This window comes from Lissotriton vulgaris, chromosome 3_1, assembly GCF_964263255.1.
Source record: "Lissotriton vulgaris chromosome 3_1, aLisVul1.2, whole genome shotgun sequence".
Taxonomy (NCBI): domain Eukaryota; kingdom Metazoa; phylum Chordata; class Amphibia; order Caudata; family Salamandridae; genus Lissotriton; species Lissotriton vulgaris.
This window is the reverse complement of record NC_141689.1, coordinates 1,334,332,806-1,334,357,884: the sequence shown is the minus strand read 5'-3', so window position 1 is coordinate 1,334,357,884 and position 25,079 is coordinate 1,334,332,806. Positions and strand designations below refer to the sequence as shown.

At 47.5% G+C, this 25,079-nt stretch overlaps 1 protein-coding gene across 1 annotated transcript in view; it reads right to left on the bottom strand.

Moving 5' to 3' along the window:
- The window catches only part of IDUA (alpha-L-iduronidase), a 2,362,715-nt gene that overhangs the window by 1,958,081 nt on the left and 379,555 nt on the right, over positions 1–25,079 (bottom strand). The window contains exon 3 of the mRNA XM_086961811.1: positions 8,763–8,845. Coding sequence (XP_086817937.1) covers positions 8,763–8,845 — 83 coding nt within the window. The remainder of the gene's footprint in view (positions 1–8,762; positions 8,846–25,079) is intronic.

Genomic DNA, 25,079 nt, shown 5'->3' with positions numbered 1-25,079 from the left:
ACCACCTGAAACCCTCAAGTGGAATAAAGAAGAACTTCTTAAAAGGAGTGCAGGGTAACGTAAACAGAATTATTCTGTTATCTCAAATTGGTGCTGGGGGCACCTAACCAAAACAGGAAGAACTCAGATCGGTAGAATACCGCTCAGAGGTCGAATACCAAACACAAGGATGAGCCTATTAGGTCGATTGATCAGGTCAGTTGGCTTTGAACAGACACAGGGCTGAATCAGCATGCCCTGACCCGGCTCGCAGGCAGGTCGCTCCCCACGCCACCACACGGCCGCCAGCTGCCTCGTACCTGCGCCCTGCCGCCCGCCTGTTTTCCTGCCATTTCCCACTTCCTCCCGCTGCTGCGTCCTTGCGGGCCCGCCCCCCTGCTCCCCATTGGACACCCCGCCTCCCAGCTGCTCCTTCCTCCCTATCCCCCTCTTATGGAGGGCGCGCCGCTGGAGCGCCAAAGGCAAGCCCGTCTGTGCCTGCCCGCGCCTGGACTGCACCCAGCGGCAGAACCCCTGGACCCCGTGAATGCCACAACACCAGACTCCGCTACGACACCAGCACCCTCTACGCAGTCCACGCCGGCCGAAACCACACCTGCTTCCAAGCCGCCCCAAAACTGACTCACTGACCTTTCTCCTGCCACACCTGCAGCTTCACCTGCGACAGAGCCACCAAACCTCCAAGGACTGGACCAAACCACCTCCGCTGCATACTCCTCAACACCCGCTCCGCTAGCAAACACGCCGTCGAGCTCTGGGATCGGCTCGACACCTCCGCCTTCCTGACCGAGACCTGGTGGAACGCCGAGACACCATAGGGTATTTGTGCGCTCTATAAATTCCGTAAATAAACGACTCCTCAGCGCCCGACATCGCCATAGCCATCCCGGACGGCTACAAGATCACCCGCAGGGATCGCGCCAACGGAATCGGAGGAGGAATAGCCATCGTCCACAAGTCCACCCTCAGAGTCACCACCCACACAGACGACACCCTCAATACTGCCGAACACCTGCACTTCCGGATCCACACCGACCCCAACACCACCCTCAGAGGAACACTCATCTACAGGCCCCCGGACCCCGAGCTCAATTCAGCGACTCCATCTCGAGAACAACAACGACGCCAACTCCGCCACCCTGATCGGCACCCTCGCCAACCTCGGCCTCAGACAACTCGTCACTGCACCCACCCATGCCGCTGGCCACACGCTGGACCCCGTCTTTTCCACAGGCACCTACGTCACCTTTGACCACACCACCGAACTCCACTGGACTGACCACTGCTGCATCCATTTCACCTTCAATAAACCAACCAAACACCACCGCACCCAACAGCTACCTCGCCGCTGCTGGAGCGAAGTCATCGAAGACCAGCTGATCACCACCCTCGCCCAAAACCCACCCACCGACCCCACCAACCCAGACACCGCAGCCTGCAACCTCAGACAGTGGATCGATTACTGCGCCAACACCCTCGCCCCACTCAAGAAACCCTCCAACAACCACGCCAGCAAGAGAGCCACCTGGTTCACTGACGAGCTGCAGACCTTCAAACGGGCATGCCGAAAACTGGAGAAGATATGGCTCCACGAACGCACTCCGGACAACCACGCAGCCCACAAGTACGCCACCCGCAGACATCACCACCTCATCAGATTAGCCACGAGATCCTCCTTCAAAGACCGCCTGGATAACAACGCACACGACAGCAAAGAGCTTTTCAGCATCGTAAAGGAACTCTCCAACCCCAGCGCCAATGCCAACGACATACTTCCCTCACAAGAACTGTGCAACTCACTGGCCATCTTCTTCCACCACAAGATCGCTGACATCCATGACAGCTTCAACACCATGACTGCCCCGACTACGCCAGACCCCACCTCCCCTGTGAACACCACCAGAGCCAACCGCTTGACCTCCTGGTCCAACGTCAAGGGCGACGAGACACGCAACGTCATGAACTCCATCCACTCAGGATCTCCGTCAGACTTGTGCCCACACCACGTATTCAACAAAGCATACGCTGCCATCGCACCCCAACTACGGAAGGTCATCAACATCTCCTTCGAAACAGCGACATTCCCGGAAAGCTGGAAACACGCCGAAATCAAAGCCCTCCTCAAGAAGCCCAAGGCGGACCCGAAGGACCTCAAGAACTTCCGGCCCATCTCCCTGCTCCCGGCGAAGGTCATTGAGAAAATCGTCAACATGCAACTGGCACGCCACCTGGAAGACAACAACAACTTGGACCCGTCCCAGTCCGGGTTCAGACGAAACGACAGCACCAAGACAGCCCTCATCGCCTCCACAGACGACATCAGGCGCCAACTAGACAACGGCGAAACATCAGCCCTCATCGTCCTGGACCTGTCATCCGCCTTCAACACTGTCTGCCATTGCACTCTAAAGACACGCCTCCTAGAAGCCGGAATCCAAGAGAAGGCCCTTGACTGGACCACGTCCTTCCTCTCTGGCAGAACCCAGAGCGTCCGCCTCCCGCCCTTCCGATCCGAGGCCACCGACATCATCTGCGCGTCCCCCGGGCTCATCCCTCAGCACGACGCTGTTCAACATCTACATGGTCCCTCTCGCACCAGTGGCCCGTCAACACAACCTCAATATAATCTCATATGCTGACGACACTCAGCTCATCCTCTCCCTCACCAAGGACCCACACACCGCCAAAACCAACCTCCACGAGAGAATGAAGGCCATCGCCGACTGGATGAGGAACAGCCGTCTGAAGCTGAACTCAGACAAGATGGAGGTACTCATCCTCGGACCCACCCCTTCGGCCTGGGACGACTCCTGGTGGCCGACCACACTGGGAACAGCACCGACACCCACCGACCATGCACGCAACCTAGGATTCATCCTCGACTCCTCCCTCTCCATGTCTAAAGAGGTCAACGCAGTCTCTTCCTCCTGCTACAACACCCTCCGCATGCTCCGCAGGATCTACAAGTGGATCCTGACCGAAACAAGAAGAACGCTGACACAGGCCCTCGTCAGCAGCAGACTGGACTACGGCAACGCACTCTAAGCAGGAATCCCAGCCAAATACCTACCGTGACTACAACGCATCCAAAACGCCTCCGCCCGACAGATTGTCAACGTCCCCCGCCGCAGCCACATCACCCCCCACCTGAGAGACCTACACTGGCTCCATGTCGACAAGAGGATCACCTTCAAGCTCCTCACCCACGCACACAAAGCAATCCACAACGCCTGACCTGCCTACCTGAACAGCAGACTCAGCTTGTACACCCCCACCCGCCAGCTCCGCTCCACCAGCCTCGCCCCTCGCCGCTGTTCCCTGCATCCAACGAACAACCTCCGGCGGCAGATCCTTCTCCTACCTCGCCGCCAAGACCTGGAACAGCCTCCCTACCCACCTACGGCAGACCCAAGACCTACTTGCCTTCAGAAGACTCCTCAAGACCTGGCTCTACGAGCAGTAGTGGTACCCCCTCCCTTCAGCGCCTTGAGACCCTCACGGGTACGTAGCGCACTTTACAAGCACTCTGATTGATTGATTGATTGAAAGAGATGGATACCATCAAATGGCATATTTTAAAGAGCATCTTTGACAGGCTCTGAAAATCCCAATTGTTGCAGCCAAGCATGCCTGCGTAGCACCATAGCTTGAGCCATACTTCTACTGACAGAATCGGTGGTGTCCATACTACACCTAATAACAAATTTGGCGGCTTCCCTGCTATCCTGCACTACTTGGAGGACCTCCTGTCTAGCTTCCTCCAACATAGAGGGCAAACGCTGTGCGACAGAGACCCATAGAGCATGAGACATTCTGCCTAAATTGTAGGCAGTATTTAAAGAACGCAATGCCACACTGGCAGAGGAGAAGAGACTCTGACCACAATTATCCAACCACCTGGAGTCCTTGCCAGGGTGAACCAACGGAAGGACATTAGGGTCTGCCGATGCAGTAGCAGTCTGTACCACTAATCCTTCAGTGGTGGGATGGCGTAAGAGGCAAGGAGGATCTCATGGGGCAGAGTGATGCTTGTGGCCCACTGCCCAGTCAACAGGCACCCCGTGACAGGTTGTGCCCAAGTCCCTAATAGTATGTCTAAGAGAGTCTCGTAGGGGAGTAACGTGACAACTCTTGTCTCACCATGATGGAGAACCTGCATCAGGGGCTCAGTAGTTATTTCACAGAAGGGAATTGGCAATACAAAATTGCAGCTGCCCTTCTGACATAGAGGAACTTTCCTCCGCTGCAATGCTAGGAGGAGAGAGCAAGTCCAAGGCTGGAGACGACTGCAGGTCAACAGCACCCCTCAGATTAGTCAGCCAGTTTTTTTCCACAGGTGGTGGGGCAAGAGCACCCAAGAGAGTTTGCCCCACATACTCCTCTACACCTGCCAAACGAGAACTACCCACAGAGAACCCCGGTAGAAAATAAATAAGGTCCGAATTACAGGATCTACAATGAGCGGCGCCGCTCTCGACGCCGTCCAGCACCAGGCCCGGTTCTAGAGGGTGGGCCGGGTGGGCCAGGCCCACCCAAACATGAGCCTGGCCCACCCAAACAGGAGCCTTGGCCCTCGCAGTGAGGGCTTGAAGGCAGGCGTGCAACGCTCAGGTCGTGTGTGTCTGCCCTGGCCAGACAGCTTCCCGAGTGAATACACACACACAGTTTTAGAGATTATCGCAGCCGCACCCGAGTACTTCACGAGTCTTTAAAAGACCATTAACAAGGTTAACGAGGCTTTGTTTATTTTTTCACCCCTTCATCTCCACATGGTGAAAGGCGACAAATCCTTTCTTTGTCAAGGGTAACCTTTGCCTACTGTTCTGCTGCGTGGATATTTCTATGCAGCGCAGTAGAAAAGAAGTTTGTTTAATCCTATTCACCTTTCCTGACCTCTACACTAGAGGTGTCATTGCTTGATAATCTAAACATATCCACTCTAAAATAAGTTCGCTCACAGCACAATCGAATACCAACCAAAGGACGAGAAATGCCAACTGTGCAAGGGGGCCAACCCAGCATACTCATGTTTGTCATTACAATTTTGATGGTACATAGAGGCCTCCTTTAACTTGTCTTGGAGAAGCTTAAATATGATATTTTCACGAATGAACATCCGCATATTACAGGCTATTTATACTCTCATGCAAAAGCATGTAACATTTTACTACTAGTCCTCAGTGGTGGGGCGCCAAAAAGGACTTTCTCACCAGCGCTAAAGCTGACCCTGTCATGGCCTTTCTGTTTTTGTTTATTTAATTAGCAGTAGGATCATAAGGGCTTCAGTGGAACATACTTTAAAGTGCTAATTATATTTACTGCTATATTCAACGTTGTAAGTTTCAAGGTGTTTTACTAATGTTTTTACTGGGAAAAATGAAAGTGGAGCCCAATGGTGCCTGAAATGGGGCTGGGGCCCAAGGTCAGCTGTGAGATAAGGTGCACTGGAGAGGGGCGGTAGAAAAGTGGATAATCAAGCCTGTAAGTGAGTGCGTTGCAGAGTCCGGGGTCAGGTTATGTTATGTTATGTTATGTTATCCGAATTTATTGAGCGCACAGATGCCTCAGCAAAGGGGCGTCCTGGCGCTGGCAGAACAGAAAACCGGATAAAGCAATACCAGAATGAACAAACACAACAAAATTTAGAGATCCAGAGGAAAGAGGAAGGTTTTTACAGCTCTCCTAAAACCCAAAAGGTTGTCAATCGCACGAATATGAACAGGGAGGGAGTTCCACAACCTGGCAGCAAGCACACGAAAGGAGCGGCCGCCGGATCTGGACCTCTTGCAGCGTGGAACTATAGCCAGATGCAGGTTAGAGGACCTCAGAGAGCGAGTGGGAATGTACGGAGAGATGAGATTCTCCAAGATCTGGGGCGAAGAAAGTTTAAGGATTTTAAACGAAAGACAAAGGCACTTAAACTTAATACGCTGAGCCACAGGGAGCCAGTGGAGCTTTTGAATGATTTTTTTTGGCCGAGCAGAATCTGGGTAGGCCTACCAGAGCCCTGGCGGCGGCGTTTTGAACGCGTTGAATTCTTAGTATTTCAGCCTGATTAGCTCCAAGCAAAAGAGAGCTGGCGTAGCTGGAGTACTACCTCCTGGTGGAGGTAGTAATGAAGAGGGATTCTCCCTGAAGGCTTGCACAGAGGGAGCCTCAGTAGTGTCACTTGCCTGATAGTCCCACCTCAGAAACCTCCTCTTCCCATCAAAGGAACATTACATGGAAAAAACACTTTTTGAGAGTGATAATATTTAGAAAGAGATTTGGAAAATAGTGTGTTTTACTGGGCCTTGTAAGACTAAGAAGAGATAAAGGAGGGCCCTGAAGCAGGCCTGCCCAGACATATATGCGACAAATCGATCCCGCAGTGGCCCACCCAAATGCACCCTTGGCCCACCCAAATAAAAATTCCTGGAGCCGGGCCTGTCCAGCACCCTTGTGGTGTCAACTCGATGTCGGAAATGGCAATAGGGTCCGCATCGATCAGCGCCGTCAATATCAGAAGCTGAAGAGACACTGATGCCAAAGGTGTGAGCCCCGTTAGGGTTGGGCACCATCGCCGTGTCGAATCCGCTCAAGGATTCGGGGGGCCCGACGAGGCTGAAGCCGCCAGTGAAGCTGCGGTACTCCCGACCTCTTTCGGGTTGAGACATGCACCAGAGGAAGTTGGTGGGTCGAAGACAAACTGGAGTGAAAGAAAATACTCTTTCATCTGACCTAAGCTTGCCCTGGCTTTAGGGTATTAGTGGAGGCGAAGGGTTGCTTGAGAAGCCTCCGCACCTGGATGGCACGAGGCGACGTCCAACTTACGTTTGGAGCGCTGGCTCTTCAGGGCCTTGTGGGAGGGCAATGGCTCTTTACTTCAGCGACTCCTTTACCTTTCTCCCAGCCCCAGAGAAGACAAACAATCCCATGATTCATCCTAAACTCATGCCATGAGGAATTTCATACGGCGTTCCTTCAATGCGTTTGGCAGGAGACGCTGTCAAGAGCTGCAGTTGGTGGAGTCGTGGTGTTGACCCAGACCCCACAAGCAGATAGAATCTGTGATAGACATCTGCTTCTAACAGGAACTACATGGTTTAAACCCAGAAGACATTGTGTTGGCACATCGATCCTGTCAATGAAGAACAGAGGAAGGCCCAACAATGGCCTGAATTCTGCTCCGGACCCGCATTGTAAGAGCTGCAAAGAAGAAACTGACATCAGCGCGACAGAGGAGGAGGTATATGAACTCCGCTGACGTTTGACGTCACATCAAGATACCACGTCACTGAGGAGTCACTCAACGCACTCTGCCGCGCTTGAACATACTGTCAGGAAAAGTTTCTGGATCCAGTCTGGCGCCTGGGGGAGATTCTAAAGTAAGTATTCTGCGGCTAGTTGTCTCTATCAGATATACAAAAATAGCACACTTGTCCACTGCTAGCCAATGAAGCGACCGGAAAGTGGAATATGACACAGTTCTCTGCACTAAATGGATCAAAAACATCCTCAGTAGCCTCATGTCAGCTTGTTGAATGTATCAATTCAATCAGACATCAACCCTGAATGCTTATCAATTTCATGTTTGAGTTTGAATTGTAATAACAATAGGAAATACCACCTAAAATGTGTGGGACTAATTTTCTGACATTCATTCATTCATTGAGTCTTTATTTCGACAATCTCCGTCATAAAAGATTAGAATAAAAACAGTTGTGCAAGACCGAGAATAAATAAAATTATCATTCCATAAAAACAGATTTGATAAAACAGATTAAACAGACAAATTAACAATCACAGTGTAAAATCCACCCTGGGTACCACTCTGATGAGGGAACATCTTTTGGACCACATTGCTAAGAGAAACTTTGAGAGTGCAAAAACTATATGTGGGGATGTATCAGTCTTCAAAACTCTCATTGCAACAGAGCATTTATCGAAACCCCTACTCTTACATAGGGGTACCAGCCAGTACTTTCTTGCTTTTCTGTACACAGGGCAAAAAAAGAGCATGTGCAATTCATCCTCCATGAACGCACCACACCCGGGACAGGATTTGCTTATAGAAATCAACCACTTGCCTGCGAATGCCCCTAGTGGTAATGTTCCATGCCTCCATTGGATGTATAACTTTCTTGCTCCTACTGGATAAATGACATCCAAAAACTCCTCAAAGGCATAAGTGTGTTTGAATGTTTAAAAAGTTGTTGTCAAGGAGCCAGCTTTGGAGTCATGCAACCATATGTTCTGTTTGTAATCCATGAAGGACTTCGCAAGCAATTTACCTGAGACCCCACTACATGCCTGTTCTGGATCATACCAGAGGTCCAATAGTCCCATTTTCCCTAGTTCGTTTTTCACGATTACAAGCCAGGGGATTTTTGCTGCACTACCATGGCTCAACACATCCTTTAATTCAGACCTGTAGTTGGACAGTTCCGGGGTTATCCATAGCCTGCGCCAAAACCTTAAAGGTTTCAGAACTAGCTCATCCTGGATAAAACTCAGACCTAAGTCCAGTCTCAATGGGTGGAGAGGAGTACTTTGAGGGAGTGCAAGTAACTGCCTCATAAACTTATTCTCCACATTTGCAATTTCAGGCCGACAGGAGTGTCCACAGAATTCCCCGCCGTAAAGGGCCGATGCCCTCACCTTAACTTTCTGACATTGTTAATCCATCTTACTGTCTGATCTGAAATCTCACTAATGTTTGCATCAAACCAACTAGAGCTGAATTTTATCCGTGCATAAGGGGTAAGCAACGCAAAATGTACCTGGTTTTAGTCCATTCTCTTTGAGAAGATCCATAAAATCATCGAGCTTGGTGAAATTGTATTGCAGTTTTCCTTCAGACACTCTATGAAAAAACATAACATTTGTTTTTTATTCACAATTAGAAAACACGTATGGTTAAAAATACTTTTTAAGCACTAAACCAAAACACAAAGTATAATATAACTTGAATCTTTCCTCTACAGTTACACTATCTACATCTTCTGAAATGTATGCCTGGATTCCTCAGTGCTAAGGTTCAGTGGGGAGTGGTCAGGGGGGAAGAGACACGAGCAGAGACAGAAATAGTGGCAGGTGGGTGGGTGGCTGGAGCAGCAAAAGGGGTGGGCTGGGGAGAGCGACATGGATGAGCTGGTGGAAAAGCGACAGAATTGGGTGGCTGGCTGTGGGGAGCAGCGATGTGAGCGGGGGACCAGCGGCAGGGAGAGGTAGGTGGGGGTGCAACGACAGTGTGGGTGGCAGAGCAGCAACAAGGGAGTTTGGGTTGGTGGGGGAGCAGCGACATAGGAGGAACAGCGACGGGTGGGTGGGACCAGCGACACGGGTGGAGCAGCAACAGGTTTGGGGTGGAGCAGCAACAAGTGTGGGTGAGCAGTGACAGTGCTTGGTGGGTGGAGCAGCGACGTGGGTGGGTGGAGCAGCGACAGGGAGGGGTTGGTGGGTGGGTGAGCAGTGACATGGAGGGGTGGGTGGGTGGGGGAGCAGCGACAGGGTGGGTAGCAGCAACAGGGAGGGGTGGGTGGATGGGGTAGCAGCAGCAGGGAGGGTTGGGTGGGTGGGGTAGCAGCGACAGGGAGGGGTGGGCGCTGGTGACATTTGAAAGTGGTGGGGCATAAAAGAATTGTCATACTTCCTGCGGCGAGCGAGCATAGCGAGTGAACCCGAACCTTCCTACAGGGGGTTCAGCGGGTTATCCACCCCGAGAAAATTTTGAAAAAAGAGTGGGCAAATGGTGCATTTTCAAGCAAACCAGAAGGTGTGAAGAACAGCTCAGTCAATACTACTGTTTAGAGTTGTGGGAGTTAAGAAACCTTATAGAAGTTTGACCCATAATGAGAATGCTCTGTGAATATGGAACTAAAATGAACAACAATTTACTGGTACAGCAGTAGGGCAACTATTGGATAGAACCACAAGCGAACATGTACAATACCATGATTGACAGGGTGATGAATTTACTTGGACACTAGCGCTTAGGGAATATAGCAATTTCTAATAATAATAATAATTATAAAATCTAATAATATAAGTCAACAAATAAGTAGAGAACTGCGAAAACTATTCACACATCAACAATGTTTTTGTGCAGTGCTTTGAGGCGCTCACCATACATACAGGCAGAGCATTGGACACAGGTTGAGCGCACCATGAGTGGCGAAACACAGATGTGTCCCACACACACCACTGTAAAACACTGCCATTACAAGATGGAAGCCATGACAGGTGCATCACTATTGAGGCAGCTAACTAGAGGTGTAAACGTGCTCAGTGCAACAGTGTTTCACTGTGGTACCAACAGACTCAAGTTATGATGCTGGCTGCGCCACTGCCCTGTGCTTCAGTTAGCCATTTGCCAAACTTGTGCCACCTGGAAGCAGGCCTAACCACACTATTAGGCGCTATATAAACAACTGCCTCCTCCCTACAATCAACGACAAAAGCTGGATAATCCAGCTGCACTGGCATGTTTGGGGGAGGGAGTATACTGAAGTGGTAGATTGAAGCCAAAAACTGTGTTTCTCTTGCAAACATACCCCCAAACAAATCTGTAACTCTTTTTCATAAAAAATATTTCCATTTGACAATTGTAATACACACAATACAATTTTAAACACATCAAAGGCAAATACTAACTTTAATGCTGGATAGTTGGCCCTGAACTAACTGTTTTCCTTTTTAACTTCCTAAGATCATTTAAGAATGTTTCTCCTGCGATCCCAAGGCAGTCAGAGTGTGTAATAAAAGACGAAACAAAATGAACTAGGGAGTTATTTAAAAACACACATAGACGGACATTAGGCCAAAAGAAGCATGCAAGGAACAAGTTAAGGGTCTCCATGGATGTGCTCTGGTCAGTCATAGCACGGGGTGGAGCACGACGTTCAACCTAGCTCAACAGGTTAAGGCATCTGCTGCACAGTACTGGGACTCTGCATTTGATCGAACTCCGATGGGGGGGATGGGATGGCACTAGAGTTGAGTAACCAATAAATCTGTCTGCATAAAAACACAATTACTTTGTAGTGGGCGCTACATTTTATGGTGAAGTGAGAGCAAACGCCGTCAGCAGCAGTTGTAGCGCGAATGCCGTGCTCTACTAGAAGTTAAGCACTCACAGGCAGTGCAGACTTGTTACAGGCATTTAGTAGACAGGATCTGCGGAGGCTGAAAAACAAATGTTTTACTCCCACGACGACTGCACATAACCAGGAAGGTCTCAGGCTATGCATTGTAACACTCCCAAACGTCAGGAGGTACTCTCATAACTCAAGCTGTAATAAAATGCTCAAAGTCTGGTGTTGTTTCTTACCTGGTCGTTGTATAGGAAAATGTCATCACTGGAAGGGACCTGGTTGCTCTCAAAAACTGCACCTCAGTTCTCGATTTTTATTCCATCAAAGTACCCTTCAAAAAGTATTTACTCCACCCGCACAGTCCCCTAGTCTGTGTCCAGCCTCGCTGCTATGGGAGACGGTGTCGCCACTGCTTCCTATTCAAACTGACCAGATTTGTGCAAGATTGGACACGGGTCTTTGAGGGGTTTCTTCTTAAGCTACCTCCCGATGAAGCAAAAACAATTCCCTCCATGTGCCTGTAATTGGGAACGTGGAAAGCCATCAATCTGGTGCCAGTTACCCTTCCGTCTGCTCCTCTCCAACCCAGCAGTCATTAGAAGCATAATGTGCACACATATGAAAGGGTGCCCACAAAGTGATGCCACGCATGAATCTTAATCTAGAAGTACGAACCTGCAAGTAACATTATCAATGTGGCCTGAACCAGAAGCTCTTACCTGGAAATTACAGAACCTATCTTACCCATGAGCCCCATGCCACATATGTGGCCTATCCTAGAGACCCTGTTTCTACTCCGGAAGTGATCATGTTCATTTAATCTCCCCGCCAAGTAATGGGCAGAAAATGGTAATGTAGGTGCCACCAACATTGGGATGCTCAAAGACCCGATGTACCCACTTTTAAAACCATTGCAGCAGTGCAAAGCTCATGAAGTCGAGGAGCAGAAAGCGGCTGCAATTATCAGTATTCTCAAAGGCCCAAAACTACTAAGGAATTTAGACTGCTGTGCAATGTGCAGGAAGTGCTGAAGAAGAATAAAAATAAAGCTGCAGCATGCTCTAACATATTTTTTTTGAACGACAAACCATTTTATAAGGGGTTTGTTATTAATAGCAAACCCTGATGGAATGATAGACATGACAGCGGCAATCAAACATAGAACCTGTCTTTTCTACTAAAGGACTGACCTCCACTTTATCAACCCTTTTTAAAAACTCTCAGAAGTAGAGGGAAAATGTAACTTTTAACAGGCTTAACATACATAGTGATAATTTGACACTACACCTGTCTAGTGCTGCCAGCTCTCTCATCACGTGGTGCAGGGTAAAGCGAGGTAGTTCTCTCATGAGGAAATGCAGTAGAACAATGAGTACTTTTGCAACCTCTTCGCCAACGTATGGGGCCAGGTTGTTTGTGAATTCAGAGAAAATAATCGAGTAATAGGATTACAAGACATGGAATTCTCGCTGACATTCGTAAACAGTAGAATAAATTATCAGGCTTCATTACACACAACCCGGCGGAGGACAGTTCCAGAGTAGATGGCGGAGGTGAAAATCTTTTCTAGGCCATTACATTGTGCAAGGATGCCAAACCCATCACAGTATCAGTTTGCGAGTGTCAGTCAGTATGGTAATACTTGGCAATCTTACATCTATCACTCAAAACTAGGGATTTGCAAATATCTGGCATTGATGCATTTCACATCAAGGGAACAGCAGTTGTTATTCTACATTTAGAATGATCTTAGGCTCATTTCATTGGGCCTGGTAGCCTTTTGGTAACGCTGTCATACCGAATCGACAATGAGCCCTGTGCTCAACATGTCCCAAGCAGACACATCCATTTTGAATGAAGGGCACTTAATCGTGAAGAAACAGCATTCAATTCTTAATACCCATACACCTCTGTAGCTTGGGCATCATATTTCACCTAAAGCCAGTGAAACAATACCAGGCCAAAAAGCTAGTGACCTTAGTGCTAACAAACCTAGCTCAGAGAAGGGCAGAAAGCCCAACCATGAGCCTTTGGACCACGAACTTACCTTCAGGCGTCTCTCGAGCACGCGCCTGCTGCTGGGCCCACTCGCATTGCCGGACGGTGGAGCCGGTGCCCGTGAGAGCCGGCCTGTATGAGGTGGACTTCACGGAGGGTGGCTGCTATCCCTTGTACTGTTGTGTAAAAACGTTTGCAAATCTCATTCAGTGGTTAAGTAGACCTGTGAGAAGTTGGCCTAGTATATGATGATCACTAATTCTAGTGAGCAGCTTGCACCAGTCCAAACGACCCTTATGATGATTGGTTGTAAGTAAATCTTATAGACCAGCGATCCTAGGGGTAGCATGGACAAAAGCAGTCTTAGGCTAAACTCAAGAGGGCATGTGAAGCCAGCTGTTTTACCATATGCAATCCTTTAAATACCAAATGAAAGGACACCACACAAGTTATATATTACAAAATATATGTATTTATTTCTAGAATAATCCCCTATACTCTTTATGAACACAGAAGCACAAGCGTTAAACAAAGAACACAGTATAACATACAATAAGCTGCACAATTATGGATAGGCCGGGTGGCCACTAAAACCATATATTAAGAAAGTGGTACAAGTACCACGTCACGAACGATGAAGAGGCCTAGGGCCTTGGGAATCGCTGGGCCTACATTGGACTAATGAAGGTTAGGACATAGGAGGCCCACAGGATGTGGGTGCAGTGTCTATAGGCAACCGCGTTTACCATACAAGTCAATGGTGCGTAAAAATCAGAAAGTTATAGGTTTAGGAGACTCCCGACTGGACTAGAACTTAGCCACTTAAAACTAGGACACTAGAGGTGTAAACCACTACAGGAGCACTGAAGTTATCTCGTTACCTCACCCACAGGAAGCGGGTGCATAGGTGCCGAAGTGTTTTGGGTTTCATCGTGGAGTTCTATGGAGCCTGGAGATGAAGATGCTGCAGGCGACCAGGAGAGAAGAGTCCGGTTGGATCCAACGGTGGATCCAAGATGTAGAGTACCTGAAAGCAGAGGGGACAGAGTCTAGGTCACTAGGCAGTGACCAGGATGGAACCAGGACGGAACCAGGCAGTGTCGGGTTGCGATCAGGTGCTGTCGAGTAGTTTGTCTCCGCTGCCACGTGGACCAGGAAGGATCGAGGATGACCAGCTGGTGGACACGAGCTGTCCCACGAAGGCTCTCGCTGTCGGCGGTGTAGGTTCTCGAATCGGAGTCACCAAGCCTTGGCAAATGCAACCCACGCAGGACTGGAAGATGTGTGGTAAATTTAAATTACCTATACTTAATTTATGCGGTAAAGTTCAATAAGAATAACTCAGTCAAAAAGAAGAGGCAGAATCCGTGGTATCTGAGGTTTTAAAAGGGGTTTTATTCCTTAAAAAGGAATTGGTTCGAACCAGGTATCATGTTCCATCACCACAAGGGTTCAGGAAGGGAATGGACATGGACATGTACAATGCTTTATTAACAGAACATCATATATATAGTCAATGCATTACAATAGTGACAGATGCAGAAGGCGTAACAGCTGAGAGAAACAAGATAAGAAACATGTGCGTAACAGAAGGCGTGCATGAGGGCGTACACGGAGGTGTGTGCTAGACAACGTCACATAGAGGTGTCACAAGTGGGTGGATCCCTAGAAGAATCCTGCAGTGTCAGCAGAAATACATGGCAGAGATGCGCGCGCAGCAGCATGACGTGTGATTGACGTGGAACTGGAGGGTGAAGGGGACTTGACATTTAGCCCTACATGAGGAGACAGAAGTCTGGGGTGTCAGAACAACCTAATCCCAAATCATATCTGGTATCTAGTGTTTGAGGAACTGTATTATCTAGAAGGAAAGGTCTCTCGGGCAGAGGCTATTCTATACTGACTGCTAGTGCGTGCATATGTGACTACGTGTCTACGTGTAAAGCAAGGGGGCCATGGGCCTACCATGGTAACAGGAGCAGGGAATTACTTGCACGGAGACAGAGAGGCCGGGCCCTTTGCTCTGCAGCTGGGAAGGATGTTTTCCTAAACTACTAGACAGGAATGTATTTTCGAGGAGCGGAGCAGATAACTCGAAGGCTGAATACAGTCTTGGCAGGCAAGCAGGGCGAGCCAGGCACCGCTCGCCGCGCAGGGAGTAAGGCAGAGGTCAGGAAGCAGCAGACTGTAGGTTTCAGAGACAGAAGGCAGAAAGGGCTCGATGGCAGGAATCAGGGCCTAACTCGCCAGAGCTAGTAAAACATGAAAGTGCACCATATAAAGACGTTGGCAAGGCACACTTAGGAACGGAATATCCGACCCATTCATGGTGGAACTGAAAGAGGACATGTTAACGTTGGACGCAAATGTATTTGCGTCTTCATAGCTGGAAGTGGAGGGAACATACATGTACTTGAAGCACGTACATGGAGCCGTTGGGGTCTACGATAGGGGACACAATTGACCATAAAAATTCATATTACCTCATTCCCTCCTTGTCCCCTACGGACCCTTCATGATATATCAATCCTCATTAATCTATCAATCTGTTCATGTAACATCATTTGCTCTTCTTTCTTCTTACGGCGTTTTGAATGAGGACTTGAATGAGGAATACATGATGTGGCGCACAGGCCGCAAATCGCGGGCCCACATTGTAGACATAGGCAGCAACTGAATACTATGAGAAGGGCAATACCTAGGAAGGATAGGACCTTCCATCCCCAGGCTGACAACACGCTCCAGAACCAACCGGACCAAGTCCAGGGGCCTGGATTCTGGTGTATCTGACTTGCAATCTTGTGAAGACGGGTTATGGCTCTATATACTGATGGCGCGTTTTCTGGAATGAAAACACAGCAGCTCGATCCGATGACTCTACAAGCTCCGCCCCTATCGGCCAGGATGACGTCAAGGACGAGACGATTTTGAAGAACAACAATCCGCATAGCAGACTGCTCCTCTGTTAAGTTACCTAGGGCGGAAGTAGTTTCATTCACTACTGCTTCGAGGGTTCTGGTTAATTTACGTATCAGTTTACTATTAAAGACAGCACCTAAGTAGGGAAAGAAACCTTTATTGAAGTCTGTATATTGTTCCCATGCCGTTTCAGTGTAGTCGACAATCGGGAGATCTCTCTGTGGTCTATTGTGTACTAGATGGGGGTCCCTATGGTAATCAGGAGGGGCTAGGAAAACAGGTGGCAGAAGGAATGCAATGTAACAGGTGCCATCCCAGTCTAGAGGTAAACGTAAATATGCGGTATGACCACAAATGAAGTAAGAATGACGTGAAGCTTTAAATGTAGACTTGCCCTTATCACTGAATTCGATCACAGTAGTACATTTACTATGACCCAGATGTACTGAACCATTCTTTCTGATACATAAATCACCTTTGACTGGTAATACGGACATAGCGGGCAAGACTGGTTCGGTTTCGGATTCAACATTCCGAATCATGAGGTTAAGTGTAAAGTTACCTAATCCATATACTTCATTTTCTAGATCAGTCCCTGTCCTTTTTGGTAGACCCTCCTTGTCAGGGAAACATACTTTATGCAGAACTGTGTTCAGATTTCCCCATACCCAGTTGCCCTGATAAACTACGGAATCAGAATCTAAGGAATTGATTAAACTAAACCATGCACCACAGGAACCATTGTGTGTGAACGGGTACGGGAAGAGGGGCAGAACTCCCTTGTATTTCTGATAGGGAGGGAGTCGGCCACATATCCAACAATTGGTAGCATTGCTGGTCTGATGGGAATGATGTAACATACTAATAAATGTGTTGTTGCGCAGCGCAAGTCGGTAAGATAATTCGTGCGGGGGCAGTTCACTGAAAGAGTGCTCGGCAGTGACATTGAAGGAAGAATGTGCACGCTTGAAAATAGGGTAATACATATGCAACAGTACACTTGCAGCAATAATCATAAGACTCAGAAAAAACATAATCAATAGTGTCACAGTGCAGTGGCTGCGAAGAGATTTACAATATTCACGTTTCTTGAGCTGTTTCTGTCTATCTCTCTCTCTGTTGGGGTCTAGGGGATACATGTCAGAAACACGTCTAACCGATTCACCTAGGGGAGGACTTAAACAATTAAACTGTCTGACTTGCTAGACCTTAATTTCAGTTTATATTCTTGAGAAGAAGTTTTCTCGACCAAGGGGAGTTTTGAGTCAGTCTGTGGAGGAGGGCCGGGCTGGGAGGCTAGATCTGGCGTTAGTCCATGACATTTTTTTATATGACTCGAATGAAGCCAGCCCTTGCGGCCCTCGACTTTTATCGCTGTCCTTGTGGTCAAAAGTACTAGTCTCGGTGCTTGCCAGCGGGGCTCCAGCGGACTTCTCCTGTCGAAGTTCCTGATAAAAACGAGGTCTCCCGGAACCACTTCATGCGGCTTCACCTCGGTGTTGTCGGGAAAGGCTGCAGCAACCTGTGAACGACATGATTGCAGTGCAGACATCAAAGAAGCAAGGTAATCTGTCAGCATATTACAGTCAACATCAGTGATTTTGCGAGGCAGAGGCGTCCCCCACATATTCGGTGGCCTACCAAAAACCACCTCGTACGGGGATAGCCCTGTTCTGGAGTGTGCGACCATTCTCATGTAAAAGAGTGCGACTGGCAAAGCTACTATCCAGTCGACTCCTTTCTCTCTACAGATCTTGGCAAGACGAATTTTCAGAGTCTGATTATGGCGTTCCACGAGGCCTGCTGCCTCGGGATGTCGGACACAGTGGAACTTCCATTTGTAGCCGAGCAGGAGAGATACCTGCTTCATAAGCTCGGACGAGAATGGCTGACCGTTATCGGAGTATACGATGCGGGGCAAACCATATCTGGGGAAAAATTCACGAACCAGCTGCTTGGCAGTGGTCGGAGCAGTGTAATCTGGGACTGGATATGCTTCTGTCCAACGGGAGAGTGCACATACAACTACGAGGACATATTTGAATCCTCGACAACGTTCCATCTGGATATAATCCATCTGGAGGACTTCAAAAGGGTGATCGGGAGGATGAAATCCACCTTGCTCTACGGGAATGCTTTTACCTGGGTTGAACTGACAACAAATCATGCAAGTACGCACTTTCTGTTTGGCTGCTGCTCGTAAATGTTTATTGAACCATAGGTTTTGAATACTGTCTAACATGGCTTTTTCTCCTAAATGTGCAGGACTGTGTACTGTGTTAGTGATAACTTGGACCATAGAGTCAGGGAGAAACCATGTAGATTTTCCCTTCATCATCCATCCTTGATCTGTCTGGACCCCTCCTAGTTCAATCCATTTCTTGATTTCGTCTGGTGTAGCATGTGTCTGTATATCAATTACATCTAGGGCGGGATCCTTAACTGTCATGCAATGTGTCGGTGTCTGGACTATTGTCTTTGTCAGATCAGTTGCGTGAGTCTGAGTCTGAGCTGTATGTTTTGCAGTTCGGTCTGCCAGGTCGTTACCCTGGGAAATTATATCTGTGACTTTCGTATGTGCTTTGCACTTCATGATGGATATCGCTGTAGGCAGATGTATTGCATCTAACTGAGTTTGAATGAGAGGACTGTGCTGAATTTTGGCACCGTGAGAAGTCAAAAAACCTCTCTCTCGCCATAATACACCGAAGTCGTGTACAACTCCGAATGCATAACGTGAATCTGTGTATATGTTAACTCTCTTGTTCTTTGCTTGAATACAGGCTTGAGTCAGAGCGATGAGCTCTGCTGCTTGGGCTGACAGGGTGTTAATACAATTTGTTTCTATGACTTCAGTTTCTGTCGTGACTGCGTAGGCGGCCACTAATTCTCCTGTACTTGTTCTCATGCATGAACCATCCACATAAAGTGTCAGGTCTGGATCTGGTAATGCGGTGTCTGTCAAGTCTTGTCTGGGTTTCGTCGTGATGGTAATGACTTCAATACAATCATGTGCCAATGGGTCTGTCTCACTTAATGGCAAAAGTGTAGCAGGGTTCAATGTGTTGCAACGTCTGATTTCTATGTGTGGCTGAAACAATGTCAATTCATAGCCTGTCAGTCGTGCTATCGTCAAGTGCTGGGTCTGTGTTCGGTTTAAAAGAACTTCCACGGAGTGTGGAACTTGTACTGTCAATTGATGTCCTAACACTATGGAATCACTTTGTCTGATTGCTAGAGCTGTCGCTGCTACTGATTTCAAGCACGCAGGCAGAGCCTGGGCTACCGGATCTAATGTACTAGAAAAGTAAGCACACGGTTTGTGTGAACCTGCTTGTTCTTGGGTCAGCACCGACAATGCAGTACCTTCACGTTCTGTGACGAAAAGTGTAAAAGACTTGCTGTAACATGGTGTCGCTAAAACTGGTGCTTGACATAAGGCTTTCTTTAAGTCGTCAAAAGCTTGTGTATGTTCCTGAGTCCATGGGAGGGCAGTCGATGTTGCTGCCTCCTGGGTTGTCAACTGTATAAGTGGCTTTGCTAGAAATGCGTACTGAGGGATCCATTGTCTACAGTAAGAAGTGAGGCCTATAAAGGCTCGTACCTCCTTTTGTGTCTTGGGTTGTGACATGTTTACAATTAACTGGATGCGGTCAGGTGTTAGCTGTCTCCCCCCTTTGGACAGCAAGTGCCCAAGGTAAACAACTTGCTGAACACAGCATTGCAGCTTCGAAGGGGACACCTTGTGTCCCTTGTCAGCCAGGAAATGCAAAACCGTCAGTGACGCTTGCTCACATTCAGGTTCGCTGCGGGCGGTGATCAATAGATCATCGACATACTGAAGTAGGGCAGTGTTGTCAGGCATGTGTATACTGTCTAGTTGTCTTTTCAGTGCTTGGCTATAGATGCTGGGGCTTTCTGTGAATCCTTGAGGTGCGCGTGCAAATTTGAAGCTTCGACCATTTAAACAGAATCCGAAAAGGTATTGGCTTTCTGGATCAATTGGGACATTAAAGAAGGCGTTCTTCAGATCAATTACAGTAAAGAACGCTGCTTCGGAATCAATGGCAGTCAATAAAGACGAGATATCTGGAGCCACGGGATACTGTGGTACAATGCATTTATTCAATTCGCGCAAATCGATAACTAATCGATAAACTGGAGGTGCATTTGGATCAGTACGTTTAAGAATTGGAATAATGGGGGAGTTACATAGATTCGAGTCGGTTTCTACAACCACTCCTTGTGCAATGAGCTCGTCAATGATTTTCAGTAAAGCCGCTACAGCATCTGGAGGTAACTTGTATTGTCGGATTCGTGGTAAGACTACTCCTGGTCTGAGTGTGACTCGATATGGTGTAATGTGCATACAACCTACATCAGTGGGGCCTTGTGCCCATAAATGTGCAGGAACATTCTGTAATCTGGGATCAATATCTCTCAACACATAGTGACCCTTAAAGTCACGTAAGAACAATCTTACTCCTTCCGGAGAACAGCAAATAACAGCTCCTAGAGCTTTCAGTGTCTTGATACCTAACAAGTTTTCTGGACATGATTTCGTTAATAACAAATCTGTAGTGCGAGACAATGGACCAACTAAAAGTGGTACTGGTTTCGATACTTCATTAACAATAGGTTTGCCTGAAAATCCAAGGGAAACATTCTGGGAGCCTGACAGGGGTGCCCCTGGAACCTCATCATGACTTATCGTTGTTCTGCTTGCCCCTGTATCAATCAAAAACTTTCTATCTTTTCCTAACACTTGGCTATGTACGTAAGGACCCTCTTGATCTACAGGAACCTCAATAAGAGGCAAGCCAACTTCCCTCTCTAGGCTGTTTCATGTGTATCGCTGATAATCGGGATAGTCATTTTGTGCATACTGGTACATCTGTTGCGTTGCATGTTGCGTTGCGGCAATGGGTTGTGGCTGTGGTACTGCTACGGTCTGTACTGTCTGTTGTGGAGCTTGCATAGGCTGGATATTCTGTGGTACTTGTTGTTGGACCTGGTCCTGTCTAGGAGGACGCGGTCTTTCTTTAGTTTTACCTGTAGCTATATTGTGTTTCAAAACTGCACATTCGTTTATATAGTGACCTGGCTGTTTACAATAGTTGCATGTCCCTTTAACAGGAGCCGCCGAATTACTGGACTGGGTCACACCCTTTTTCTGACCGTCAGCTGGAACTGACTGAGCAACTAACATTTTCATTTTCGTGTCTTTCATACGTCTTTGTTCGTGATCATGTTCTTCTCTAATTCTGTTCTGGTGGTACTGTAACATTTGTAACATTTGTGAAGGGGTATTAGCTTGCCATGTGCTCTCGACTTTTAGAACACGATTCTTAACTTGGGGCAGGGAATTCTCAACTAATTTTGTTACAAAAAGATGTGGATATGACTCGCTACTTGCTTTCAGACCACTATTAATACCAAAACATTTCTCAAATCGGGAATAAAAATCACTAGTGTCTTCATCGGGTTTCTGTTTGCAGGCTGAGATTGCATCCCAGTCCTCCTTTTTCGTTGCTAACAAACGTGGCAATACCTGTACTAACAATCCTGGTAATGCTTTAGTTTTGTCCCCAAGCCCTAGGCCTGGGGTTCGAGTATTTTCTTCGTTCTCTAATTCAGCCCAATCAATCTTTTGCTCTCCCACCTCCCATTCTTTTTCTTTCAGTTTCTCGTAAATACCGGCAGGCAGTAATACTTTTAATATTTTCATGATGTCGGGATAGGTGTAGTCACCCATGAGTAACATGTCTTTTATTTCACGGTGAAAACCTGCTGGATCTTTGTCATGACTGGGCACTCATTTCTTCATTTCTAATAGTTCCATTTTCGTTATGGGCGTGTACACAAACACACGTCTAAAGGTATTATCATCATTCCTAACTGGATGCACTTCTCGCAAGGGATTCTGTCTGTCTATGTAATACGTTTTTCTTTCTACGGGTGGAGCTGGAACAAACTGTGAACACAGGAAGGCACTATATCTGTGCCGATGTTCTAGAATTACTTTAATTAAATCGGTACCTAGGCCTCTCCATCTATTCGAGAGTAGTTCTATTAATATATCAGGTAGGGGACCAGGATCAGAATGTTGGCTTTTATACAATATAAGGAGGTGTTGTATCATGTACATACCAGCTAGACGCTGTTCATCTGGAGAAAGATTCAAAAACGTTTGTGCTAATGTGTCATCACTATATTTATCAGAACTGTCAGCCCATTGTACTGCTGACCTGGCTAATTCTTGTTCATCCATGGAATCGAGTACATGGTACCCCCTTCGTTCTTGAAGTATTTTATCGGTAGCCTGAAACATATGTTCAGGAGTTTTCGGATTTGACATAGCAGCTTGAAAAAGTCTCTTACTTTCTGGACGTACCGGACGTATTGAATTATTAAAGGGTCTTCCCTTACCTACATATGCTATCATTTCTCTAGCTGGCAATTGCAATGCCCCTGTTGTCGTTTCTGGTTGTTCCTCCTCCTCCGAGGATTCATTTTTGTCTGTATCTATTTCTCTTTCAGGCTGTCTTCTTTCATGTATTTGTTCTACTGCTTTTCGGATCCTTCGGTACATATTTTCTATACAACTCTGTTTATCATGTTTTCCGTCTGCTATATTCTGACCCCATTTGTTAAGTGCTTTCATTTCTTCCTGGTCTACACCAGGCCTATCTTGGTCTCTTATCAAGCAGTTTATGAAAAAACGTAATATCATTCTTTGAGTGTCAACTTTCTGATGTGCCATGGCCTCGCCAATACTTTCAGGGCCTTGCCCCGTTTGGACAAAATGATATATTCTGTCTAGATGATCAATCATTCCTGGTAGTAACATTAAATAGTTTGCAACTCGTCGTAGACGCACTGATGATAGCATCATTCTGTCGTCTTTACCGGGTACTGGATCATATCTACAGTCTGTAAGAGGCTCTTTAACTATGTCGTAACTCGCTGTTCGAGGTGTACGTTGTTGTGCTAAATCCCTATAAGTCAATCGATGTGTTTGTGGTGGCGTTTGAAAACCTCCTGCCGCACCTCCTGAGGTGCCAGATCCAAAAGGATTTAGTGGGTTAATGGTAGGGAGAATAGGTGCAGGAAGGGGTGGGGGAACAGGCGGAGGATGTGGAACGGGAGGAGGAGTTTGTTGTTGGGGAAGTGGGTGTAGATTATCTCGGGGTGGAGTGCCGTCAGCAGGTGGTGTGCGTGGCGGCGGAATATTAACATATTCGGGGGCTACATCGTCTAAATAGGAAGAAAGAAAAATGTCCTTTGCGGTCTTGTGGCGTAATTTAGTCGGAAGCAATGGAGGTGGCAGATCTTTTGGTACTTCCGGGGTGGCCTTAGGTAAACCCTCGGCCAGAAGAGGATACATACCATTCATAAGAGTGTTTCGTTGTCGGTCTACTTGTTCTGCTTTTACTCGTATCCCCTCTTCAACTAATACGTTTTCTCTGGCTTTGTCTGAATCCTCTCTACTTTTCTCTGTTTTTCTGAGTGCTTTCTCTGTCCGTCTGTGTGATTCTTTACGCCATAATTCAATGGCATCTTTCTGTGACTGTCTGGCTTTCTTTTTCCATAATGCTTCTTCTACTCTCATGATGCAGTCGGCATCCCATGTCCCCGTAGCGGGCCATTTCTGATTCTCTTCTAAATCTTTGGTGTAATCCACCCATAAATCGAGATATAATACAGCATCTAGGCCGTGTTTGTGGTACATAAAGTACCCTGGAGTGTCCCTAGGTGGAATGGGAACAGCTTCCTCTAGTATCCCTTTTCTAGTTTTTATTTGTCTTAGTTTGGAAAATAAAGGCATCTTGAACCTTACTACTTGATACTTACTTGGACTTGGACACAATTAATACAATAAACACGATAATGTAGATCGAACAATCACTCATACCACAACATTAAAACACATTTAAACATTTTGAAAACGAACAACAATGACCAGAATAAAACTAGCTACCTGCATACTGGATATACTGCTAAACAGTACAGATACACCGCTAAAACAGTGCAGACCGGATATACTGCTAAACAGTACATATACACCGCTAAAACAGTGCAGACCGGGTCTGTGTACCCAAACCCGTCTTGACCGGGCACAAATTAATGCACTCGTCTAGATGCGTCCCCAGCAACGGTACTCACCGGGAAGCACGGAACGGAAGGCCTCAGAAACTTGACACTGGACTGGACCGGACTGGACTGGACTCGACTCGTGACGTAGGCACTTCGGAACTGGTGGGCCTCCGAATACCTCGGACTTTGCTCTCTCAGCTAGGCTCTGGTCGGGATCCTCCGCACTCCTCACCGCCTCGTCTGGGTGTCGATCGCAGCCTCAGTCACCTCCGTTGGCCTGAGGGAGATACAGGAAATCCTGCGGGTACGCGTAGTTGTCCGTCCGGCTGTGGCAGGGGACCGGGCCTGCAACGCACCGCCGGCGCGTAAGGTGGGGGAGGGGTCCCTATTCGGGCGCCAATTATGTGGTAAATTTAAATTACCTATACTTAATTTATGCGGTAAAGTTCAATAAGAATAACTCAGTCAAAAAGAAGAGGCAGAATCCGTGGTATCTGAGGTTTTAAAAGGGGTTTTATTCCTTAAAAAGGAATTGGTTCGAACCAGGTATCATGTTTCATCACCACAAGGGTTCAGGAAGGGAATGGACATGGACATGTACAATGCTTTATTAACAGAACATCATATATATAGTCAATGCATTACAATAGTGACAGATGCAGAAGGCGTAACAGCTGAGAGAAACGAGATAAGAAACATGTGCGTAACAGAAGGCGTGCATGAGGGCGTACACGGAGGTGTGTGCTAGACAACGTCACATAGAGGTGTCACAAGTGGGTGGATCCCTAGAAGAATCCTGCAGTGTCAGCAGAAATACATGGCAGAGATGCGCGCGCAGCAGCATGACGTGTGATTGACGTGGAACTGGAGGGTGAAGGGGACTTGACATTTAGCCCTACATGAGGAGACAGAAGTCTGGGGTGTCAGAACATCCTAATCCCAAATCATATCTGGTATCTAGTGTTTGAGGAACTGTATTATCTAGAAGGA